The sequence below is a fragment of the Salmo trutta genome, chromosome 27 (genome assembly GCF_901001165.1).
Source record: "Salmo trutta chromosome 27, fSalTru1.1, whole genome shotgun sequence".
Taxonomy (NCBI): Eukaryota; Metazoa; Chordata; class Actinopteri; order Salmoniformes; family Salmonidae; genus Salmo; species Salmo trutta.
In genome coordinates, this window is record NC_042983.1 from 8,390,488 (window position 1) to 8,401,948 (window position 11,461).

The 11,461-nt window shown below is 41.8% G+C and overlaps 1 protein-coding gene across 4 annotated transcripts in view; it reads left to right on the forward strand.

The window, feature by feature from the left end:
* Nucleotides 1-5,181, forward strand: part of nsmfb (NMDA receptor synaptonuclear signaling and neuronal migration factor b) — a 45,167-nt gene extending 39,986 nt beyond the window's left edge. For all 4 annotated transcript variants that reach the window (XM_029716523.1, XM_029716524.1, XM_029716525.1 and 1 more), the window contains 2 exons: nucleotides 7-82; nucleotides 670-5,181. In XM_029716523.1, the coding sequence (XP_029572383.1) occupies nucleotides 7-82; nucleotides 670-767 (174 nt within the window). In that variant the 3' untranslated portion in view covers nucleotides 768-5,181. The remainder of the gene's footprint in view (nucleotides 1-6; nucleotides 83-669) is intronic.
* Nucleotides 5,182-11,461: the final 6,280 nt, after the last annotated feature.

The following is an 11,461-nucleotide window of genomic DNA, read 5'->3' on the forward strand; positions in this document are numbered from 1 at the left end:
TCACAGCTAATCCAGAATCTGAAGCAGCTAATGAGACCTCATGCCATCGAATTCAAGTCCCCACTAGAGCTGTCTGCGCAGGGTGAGTGTAACACGCATGACCACACACACAATTTGACATATGTACATGATCGATTTTCCAGTATCTGCTACATGCTGCGCTGTACACGTTCCCTGAATGTAAATAGTGAACATTAATCAAACCTAGCAAGGCAAACCAAGTTAATCAGAACATTAGGGAACACGCTGGCAGACACGTCTGAACTTCCTGTGCTCTGAACGCACTCCTCATCAATCATTTTCCCCTGACACTTATTGATGTCATGCTAATTATTTCTCAATTAATATCTCATTATCTCCACTGAGTGTTTCCCTCTCTTCTATTGACCCACAAGACCCCTCTATTTCTCCACCTCTCTCTCTCTCTCTCTTTTATCTTGTCTCCTCCATTTCCACCAGTTTATAGCTTGATCGAGCTTTACAGTACATAAACACTCCAATCAACTGTATATTTCAAATCAACCTTTGAGAGTATTTGTTGGGATGGGGAAAAAAAACACGTGAATTATTTTCCTTTCTGAGAACAGATTAGCTAGTGGAGAGGTGAAGAGAAATCAACTGTACTTAACCGGTGCCCCTCGACCCCACCCACCCTCTCTCTCTCTCTAGGCAAGGAGATGATCGAGATGTACTTTGACTTCCGTCTCTTCCGCCTGTGGAAAACCCGCCAGCACTCCAAGCTGCTTGACTATGACAACCTTTTGTGACATTGCTCAACCTTTCACCTTTCACCTTTGTCAGCCCACTGGCTGTGTATCTCATCACCGATAGCCTATAGTGACGGCTTTCCTTGAGAGGTCCTGGACGGGAGCGCTCTGTAGAGGAGGTGCAACAGGAAGACGGGGCTCAGGTGGTTTTACTCACTGAGGAGGCTTCAACCCTCAGCTCTCAGATGAATTGAAGGCACTAAGTGAAATCCAGTAGCAGCTACTGTCAAGAGGTGAACTGTATATCTCCCCCCCATCCATTTTCACTGTCTCAACTAATGCCTCTACTGAGAGAGAACCAGAGAGAGAAGGTAAAAGAGAGAAGTGGATAGATCATCCTTTAGTCTCAAGAGACACATAGAGTTAGATTTTAAGCTCAGGAGCCCAGAAAGTCTTCTTGGAAAGAGAGAGAGAGAGAGAGCGAGATGCAGCACCTGCAGGGAAAATAAAGACTCTTTGTGAAAGGGGAGAAGAGATGGCGACAGATTTCCCCCTTTGTCTACCTGTCAGCTGTGTGAACTCAGATTAAAGCAAATTTTTTTTCAGGAAGTACGTAGATCTCCCTAAGGAGCTAAATGTATTTATAAAGTGCTTTGGTGGTTTTCGGAGCTTTAGAGAATAGATTTCCATTATCTACACATGTACCACAAATAGAAAAGATAGTACTAAATTAGTCTTACCAATAATTCAAAGTATCTATATATCGTATAAAACAGCTTTTATTTTTAACTTATTGTATTAGTATTTCTTATGGACTGTTTGACTTGAATAACTCAGGGTTACTGCTATCCCTCGTATGATAATTGCTGTCACCCCATGTATCGTCATAACGTAACGGAATAGAACGGAGATGTCTGTCAACTAGTTCCGATCCTCTCCGCCAAGTGGTTGTCAGGGAAACCATTTCTGTGTCTCTGAGCACCTGTGCGTGTTTGTGCGTGTTTGTGTGTGAACGAGGCAGGTTTGTTGTTGTTTTTTTTAAATTTAGATTCTTCATACACTAGGTCAATTGTAGCTTATTGCTGCTCATTACGCATGCGACAGTGACACCATACCAGAGCCCTTCCACGTTTAACGTTTCACCCTGCTGAACTACGGACACAGATGTTTCTTTCTTGTAGTGTTCAGTTCACTCCCAGGGAATGATACCCTTATGCTGTGAGCACTCTGTCTTACTGAGTGTGTCCGCATTGCATTGCTAACTGTGCATCACTTAATACTGCCGTGAGGTTTATAGAAAGTGGACTAGGCCTAGCCTAGATGACTTGTGTCACACTGCTTATGGTGATCTCCCTCTCTTTATAGCTACAGTATATCTACTTGTGTTTAACTAGTATTGCTGCTAGTTACTCTAGTTACTCTCTGCACTGCCTGTGTTTTTCTTCATTCTTGTATGAACCAAAATCTCAGTATTCTTGTCATGTCATTCTTATGGCATTTACTTTCTGTGTATTGTGCTATTGACTTTTAACAAATAGGCTTTCTGTCTTGCCTATGTGATATTGTGCGACACTCAGTAGTGGTACAGTGCATCTCAAACACACACGCGGCGCAGTTCTGTGAAGGAGCGTGTCATGATATTGAGATTTGGTTTCAAACTTTTGCCTGTGCTCACAAGGGGCAAAATAACATCATTTAAGGATGCTTTTCTCATTTCCTCCTTAAACTGTTCCACCAGAGCTCAAACGTTAATGTGTGTGTAGCTCCTCAGTGTGTGTGTGTGTGTGTGTGGGTGGTCTGTGTGTTTCTCAGAATCCTAGCCTGATGGGGCACTGCAGGGGTACTGAACTGCGAGGAGTCTTCATTATTAGTGTTTTCTCTTAGCGGGGGAGGGGAGAGATAGTGGGATGATAATACACATCGTTATGCGTCCATGTGGACATACTCAATACAGAGAGACAAAAGAGAGGGGGAATTTTCTTTATATTCTGTAAGATTTGCTATTATTCAGCAATGGCGGTACAGAGGGCACACGTCTAACAATTCTTCGTTGACCTTCCTGGAATGAGGCTGGCACTCCATGTATTTTACTCACTTGTAGTTTTTCTACATTTAACTCTTTCTCACTAACATACGAGTATTACTGTACATGCATTATATTGATGTGCAATCAACATTCAGTTTGTGCCACTGTATCTCTCCCCACTCCTCTGTTTCATGTGTACCTTTACAAAACTGTTAACCAAGGATACAAACCCTATATCCTGTAGCAATAGACTTCATAACATTTCCTACACTGTTATTAGAAAATATGCGTTTGCCTTGTTTTGGTCCCAACTGGCCCAGCAATCTCCAACATTACTGACATTGATATGGAAGTAGAGACAGAGGGAGAGAGCACGAGAGAAAAGAGAGAGAGTGAGCGAGAAAGAGCACTACTGTACACATTGATATGTGAGGTTCGGTGTTTATAGCAGATGAGGATGTGTGTATCTTGCTACTCAGAAAGTAGCCTACTGTATGTGTACTCTTGGATATCCCACAGTTACTGGCCTTCCACTTCCTCTGCTCAGAGCCTCGCTGTTCCCTGTCTCAAAAGCTAACCCCGGGAGGGATTAGGGCCTAAATTTAATGCCGGAAGATCTGCGCAATAGCACAATTTAAATTTAAAAGACAATGTTCCTGTGTTTGCGGAGACTACATTCACGGTACACACTGCATATGTCGGCTCTATCGGAAATTGCCTAACGCGGCTCTTCCACGATATGGATTGAATCTAGCCCTAGGTGTTAGAGCACCAAGACATTCATTGTTACTGTATTAAAATACATCAAATTGGCCATATCTATCTGTCTTTGCTTGGTCTGTTTTAATGCAAATGAGCTCAAAAAACGGAAATGGAAATACAGTGAATTGAGTGAAGTGAATTAATTGAGCACAGTGGAATACAGTGAATTCAAAAATGTTGTATGAATCATTGATTTATGGTTCTGCTTTAAAATATGTTTATGACCCAGAAGATAGGCCAGTGGACAGAGAACCATCCTTTAAATACCATGGATATAGGAATATTTATTATCTGGTATTTGAAGATGATTTCAAACCATTGTGCCAGCAGAGGAGGAAGTGGCGGAGCAAAAGTAGTGCACTATATTGGGAATAGGATGCCATTTGGGATGCATACGTAAGAAGAGTAGTGTACGAGGGCTATGGCAATCTTTCTTGGATAGTTGATAGTTGACAAGCATGGATAGACATTAAAACTTTGAGATTGCAAAAGAGAGACGTGTAAATGAGAAGTTGGTCTGGCCCATATTTAGATGAGAGCTAGGGGCTTTGTCCCAAATAGCTCCCTATTTCCTATTTAGCGCACTACTTTTGACCAGGACTCTGCTCAAAAGTAGTGCACTTTCTATAGTGAATGCAGTGACTGTAATGTATTATACTGGAGCCAGAATCAGCGAAGCGAGCGCTGACTGCTCGTCGTGGTTTGACTTATCATCCTGGCCAACGAAGCAGCCATTTCCATTTCTGTGAGGAGAAATATTATTAAACAAACCAATACATCCATCTCACACGCTCTAGTAATTCAAAATGTAACCTTCTGTCATCACCAATGAGTAAATAAGACATTTCCATGAACTTTCATCCTATTTTTAATGTATGAGTTTCTCCCCCGTTGACTGCGTCCACTTTTTATCAAGATATATTGTATGCCTCCCAAATGACACCATGTTCCCTATATAGTGCACTACTTTTGACCAGAACCCTTCTGTTTGGAGTGTGGAGTTTGGGACTCATCCATTGCCTAGTTCTCTGCTCTGTATGCCCTGCTCTGTGTTGGGGATGCTGATTGAGTTATGATGATTGATTGATGCAGCTCTGTATGCTCTGCTCTGTGTTGGGGATGCTGATTGAGTTATGATGATTGATTGATGCAGCTCTGATTGCTCTGACGCCTCACATTGGGAAGTGATTGTATTTTGGGACGAGGGGGAACGCACAGAGATCTCATATTGTGTAACCTCGGTCTTAACTTTTCACAAAGTCATGTCTGGACCAAGGCATTGCATTTTCAGTAGATTTCTTTAGGTAGATTTACATAGAAAGGGAGATTTTAGACGTGATAACTATCACTAATGTACTTCTTTAGTCAGGTTGAATATCCAAATGTCTTGATAAAAGTATTGTTTAAAATGCTAATTATGATAGTGATAAGGATTGATGTCTCTGGTGATTTTAATACTAGGAGATACTAAAGAAAATAGGCTGGGGTAGTGTACCTTTACTTAGAATAGCCATATATCTTGAGAATTGACATTTAATTGACATTTTAAACTTGCTGTAACTGAACTAATATCACAATCAGTACAGTATGTTTCACACTGTACAATATTGGTACTAACCAGTGGAAAATGTTTTTAAAGTGTTATTTTTTTCTCTCAGTAAAAACAATGTATCCAGTTCTAATCAATTTGTGTCTTTGTTATTTCTTTGTTGGCTGACTCACCCGAATCTGTAAATAACTTGCTCTGTTTTACAATGAACTGTTGGGAAATAAGCAGCACAATGATAGATAGGTGATTTATCCATCCAGTCCAGCATCTCAATTTATCCTCAATCTATCCTCAATCATCTCTCGCCTCTCTGCCTATAATACACAACGGCTGATAAACTATTTGTCTTTGACACGCACGCACGCGTCCGCACACACACACACACACACACACACACACACAATATCTCTTGCACACTTTCCACAGTCTCTGGCTGGTCATCAGCTGGTGCTTAAGTGTGACTCTTCACAGAGCAATGCTTGTAAACAGCAGACAGAGAATAACTGAAGGGCAGTGGTGGGAAAAAGTACTCAATTGTCCTACTTGAGTAAAAAGTAAAGATACCTTAATAAAAAAATGAATTAAATAGAAGTCACCCAGTAAAATACTACTTAAGTAAAAGTATCTGGTTTTAAATGTACTTAAGTACAGGGGTGGAAAAGTACAAAAAATGTTCACGTAAACGTAAATGCCCTACATCAAATTCCTTATATTAAGCAAACCAGAGATCCCAGTTTTATTTTTTTCACAGGCAGACTGGGTGGGGCACACCAACACCTTGACATACTTTACAAATGCAGTATATGTGTTCTGTGAGTGCGCCAGATCAGAGGCAGTAAGGATGACAACACGTTATATTGATAGGTGTGTGAATTGGACCATAACTCTCTCCTGCCTCAGATTTCAACATTTAACATTTAAGTCATTTTTGGTGTCAGGTAAAATGTAAGGGAGTAAAACATACCATATTTTCTTTAGGAATGTAGTGGATTAAAAGTAAAATATGTCAAAAATATAAAGAGTAAAGTACAGATACCCCAAAAACGACTAAGTAGCACTTTAAAGTATTTTTACTTTACTACTTTACACAACTGTTGAAGGGAGATGGAGCTGCTGAGACCAACATTGCAAAACAAGAACTAAGTGATGGTGAGCACTCATGGGATTGGCTGGCTGGCTGGAGCCTTTCATTAGCAGGTAGAGAGAAAAAGAGGGAGGGGGGAGAGAAACAAGCCATTACACGTGATCTAGTCTGAATCTGGGCCACTCTCCTCACTCTGTCTTAAGCCCCAAAGTTAACATTCCTCAAAGGGCACACGATTGGATTACGTGACATTCTCAGTGTTGGTGTTTAATTGGTGTTGTGGCTTTTGGCAGCACATTTGAAAAAGGTACCCAGGGATATTAATAATTAAAAATAATGAGTCAGGGTTTTCCATTAGCTCAGAGTGTTTTCTGTGCCTCATCAAAGACGTTCAACCACACACAGCGAGAGTGATTTCCTATGGGTAACTGTACAGTATCTATCTGTACACAAACACATCTCTTTACCTGTACACAGACACGTGCATCTCTTCGTTTGTGTGTGCGTGTGCACTTCCATTTGTGTTCTTTTATGTGTGAATGTCTGCATGTGTGCCTGCGTGTGTGTGCCTGCGTGTGTGTGCCTGCGTGTGTGTGCCTGCGTGTGTGTGCCTGCGTGTGTGTGCCTGCGTGTGTGTGCCTGCGTGTGTGTGCCTGCGTGCGTGTGTGTACGGGCCTGTGTGCATGCATGCGTGGCTCAGATTGGAGTGAAGAAGGGCATTTATAAGCACTTTTATAGCAGGTATGTCTCCTAGGTTGTAGGTTTCATCAGGCATTTACAGTCTGTATGAATCAGGGCCTGTAAGATGGGTGATCATATGACAGGCTGACACGCTTGGAGGAGACAGACTGCCTCAACCTTTCTACTGTCTTCACTGATGAAGGGTGTTATATTGCACACTACACTACCTCCTGCCTCTCCCCCCCGGGCCCCAGTCCTACCAAGGGCACTGCTTCATTGCACTTTCCTCATAGAATGCGCCCCCAAATGACACCCTATTCCCTATATAGTACACTACTTTTGACCCGAGCCCTATTGACCCTGGTCAAAACTAGTACACTATAAAGGGTAAAGGGTGCCATTTGGGACAAAATACTGGGGTCCTGACCCCCCTGGTCCTCTTCACTACACTTCACACCTCACAGCTGATGAATGGAGGCCATAGCAGAGGCTTTATAGTCCTGTAAGACCCTTAAATCTTAACCCTTTATACTGAAGGGAAATGGCCTATATGGATAGGGCTAAATTGAAATGTTTCTTATAGAAGAAATATGCAGAACTATGGTAGCAATTGAAAGGGAACAGTTTGGAGATGATTAGACCAAAGGAGATGAGAACAGTTCACCTGACACAAGACTGAATCCAAACATTACACTGCTGATTTTATGTGCGCTTTACATTTACTATACTTTTCGCTGCATTTGTTGATAACGAAATCTATAAGTAATCTGGATACATTCAGTAACATGATAAGAATATTCCTGGAAAGTGTGGGGTAGGTGCAACATAAGACAAAACAAGTACAAGGGTTTGAGTGAGAGGACTAACTTGTGACTCCAAGTGGCCACACTCCTCAGCAAAGTGTGCACAGTTCCAAAGCAATTTCAATGCACCGCTTTGACTCAAAGAAGAGTCTTCAACTATAAGATGCTTTTTTGAGCTCTCCTAGCTGTGCCATTAAGGAACTAGAGCAAACACACTTGTAGTTGTTTTATTTGGAACACAACTCTGCCATCACAAAATTATTGTTGTTCATTGCGCAATCCAAAAACGGCCCATTATAAATCGCAATCTGGGTCAGGTGGGCATCATTTAAAAGACAGTTCTATTTCCAACATGACTAGCTAAATTATAAAATGTAATATTACAATGTTAGGCTTTCACAATGTAATTCAGGAAAAATATTGTAATTTTAGTGGACACAGAAAAGAGTCATGAATGCATTCAGGTACGTGTGCTGAGTGAATTTTCTTCACAATAGACAAACAGACTCATTGGGGCGGTTTCACGGATACAGATTAAGCCTAATCCTAGACTAAATTGCACTTTAAACTGGACTAACTAACGGCATTTCTCAGATATGGTTTAAAAAAGTCTCAGACTTGCAATAGTAGATTTAAAAAGGTTGATTTGTAGAAGGATGATTAGAGTTAATCTAGATCTAAATGAAGTCTTAAATTAAACCTGGCCAGAGGCAGGTTAAACTTCAGATTAATGGACGTTGGCCCCCAGGTGATTTCAAATTATTATTTTCTTAAGTTTTACCCCTTTTTCTCCCCAATTTCGTGGTATCAGATTGGTAGTTACAGTCTTGTCTCATCGCTGCAACTCCCGTATGGAGACAGGAGAGGCGAAGGTCGAGGGCCGTGCGTCCTCCAAAACACAACCCAACTAAGCCGCACTGCTTCTTGACTCAATGCCCACTAAACCCAGAAGTCAGCCACACCAATGTGTCAGAGGAAACACCGTACACCTGGCGACCGTGTCATTGTGCATGTACACGGCCCACCACAGGAGTCGCTGGAGCGTGATGGGACAAGGACAACCCTGCCAGACAAACCCTCCCCTAACCCGGACGACGCTGGGACAGTTGTGCGCTGCCCCATGGGTCTCCCGGTTGCAGCCGGCTGTGACAGAGCCTAGACTCGAACCAGGATCTCTAGTGGCACAGCTAGCAACTGCGATGCAGTGCCTTAGACCACTGCACAACTCGGGAGGCCAATGACTGGAACGAACTACAAAAATCTCTAAAACTGGAAACACTTATCTCCCTCACTAGCTTTAAGCACCAGCTTTCAGAGCAGCTCACAGATCACTGCACCTGTACATAGCACATCTATAATTTAGCCCAAACAACTACCTCTTCCCCTACTGTATTTATTTATTTATTTTGCTCCTTTGCAACCCATTATTTCTATTTCTTCCCCTACTGTATTTATTTATTTATTTTGCTCCTTTGCACCCCATTATTTATATTTCTACTTTGCACTTTCTTCCACTGCAAATCTACCATTCCAGTGTTTTACTTGCTATATTGTATTTACTTTGCCACTATGGCCTTTTTTGCCTTTACCTCCCTTATCTCACCTCATTTGCTCACTTTGTATATAGACTTATTTTTCTACTATATTATTGACTGTATGTTTGTTTTACTCCATGTGTAACTCTGTGTTGTTGTATGTGTCAAACTGCTTGCTTTATCTTGGCCAGGTCGCAGTTGTAAATGAGAACTTGTTCTCAACTTGCCTACCTGGTTAAATAAAGGTGAAATAAATAAGTAAAATAAAATACACTCGGCGGTCCCATTCTGTGAGTTTGTGTGGCTTACCACTTCGCGGCTGAGCCGTTGTTGCTCCTAGATGTTTCCACTTTGCATTAACAACACTTACAATTTACCGGGGCTGCTCTAGCAGGTCCCGAAATTTTACAAACTGACTTGTTCTACTGCCAATGTTTGTCTATATAGATTGTATGGCTGTGTGCTCGATTGTATACACCTGTCAGCAACGGGTTTGGCTGAATTAGCTAAATCCACTAATTTGAAGGGGTGTCCACATACTTTTTTATGTATAGTGTACAGTGAATGTACAAAACATTAGGAACACCTTCCTAATATTGAGTTGCACCCCCTTTTGCCCTCAGAAGTCTCTTAATTTGTTGGGGCATGGACTCTACAAGGTAGAGCTTGGAAAACCCAGCAGCACTGCAGTTCTTGACACACTCAAACCGGTGTGCCTGGCACCATACCATGCCATACCCCGTTAAAAGGAACTTCAATCTTTTGTCTTGCCCATTCCCCTACTGCATGATTACATGTGTTATTTCATAGTTTTGATGCTTCACTATCATTCTACAATGTAGAAAATAGTAAAAAGAAAACAGAAATCTTGACCGGAAGTGTATTACACTGTTTGGACCTGAAAAAATACCCAAGGAATCCAATGACAGAAAAATCCTTACATTGGATTTGTTTCCTTGGTTAAGATTTTAGATCATTACATTATATAACAGAAGATGGTTTTGAAAAACAATCAATATTTGAACTTATGCAGCAGTACAACATTGATTTGAGTGATGTAAATGAGGGCTGATATCTAGGTATCGGAGGTGAAATTCTGAGAATATGGATGTACTCCACCTACCACCACTGCTGACCTCAATAACCATCCTTCACCCTCCCTGAAGAGTGTATGATGAATGCCTGATGCACCCCAGCAAGCATATGGATGAGTCCCAAATGGCACCCTATTACACATATAGTGCATTACTTTTGACCCATAGAGCTCTGGTCAAACGTAGTGCCCTATGTAGGAAATAAATTAGGATGCCATTTCAGACTCAGCCATTTGTGAACCTGTCAGGGCCCTGTCGCACCCCCACCGCACCCTAACCGTTCTCCCACCACTCCTGTACTTGGGGTTTGAAGGTTAATTGGGTTGAACCCAGATACACATCATAATGGTCAGATCAATCATCAATCAGGTCTTTACTGTGTGGGGGTCAGAGGGGGGAGAAGAGTACAGAGAGCAGAGCTCAGTGGGCGTCTCAAATGGCACCCTATCCCCTACATAATGCACTACTACCTTATGGGCCCTGGTCAAAAGTAGTGCACTATATAGGGAATAGATTGCCATTTGGGACGAGACCTCAGAATAGATTCAGGCTGAGACTGAGAGGGAATTGAATGCTTCTACAGTGTTATCATGCCTTTAAAGCCATCCACCCTCACTAGTCCTCACCATCCCTCACTGATATAAAAATCTGTTATAGATATATTATAGAGCAGGGGTAGGCAACAGATTTGAGTATTTTTTCCCCAAAATGGTATTCAGCTAAAAATGTGTTTCATTTAGGAATTCTGTTCACCAAGTACTCCCATAAAAAAAGAGATGTGATAATTTCTCAAGATATGAAATGATTGTTATTTTCAAATCTCTTTTTGTGCTTAGTTGTGGTCACTTTGCAAATGATTTTCCGACCCCCTGACCATCCGCGGCTGAATCTAGTTGCCTACCGCTGTATGAGGCACAGCATCCTGCGCTGGCTGGGTTATGAGCATCAACAGATTGTCCAGTATACAATACAAGACTGCCATATTTCCACATCACTTCACACTTCACAAACATAGGCTGAGTGTCTTATGTGATATACCCTGCCAGCACTGAGCACACAGACCAATTCTTGCTAATAAAGTGGACAAAATGAAATTGTATTGGTCACATACACTTGTTTAGCAGATGTTATTGCGGGTGTAGCGAAATGCTTGTGTGCAGTGTGTAAGCAGGCAGCACCATGTATTACTTTGTCCCAAATGGCACCCTATTCCCTATAGG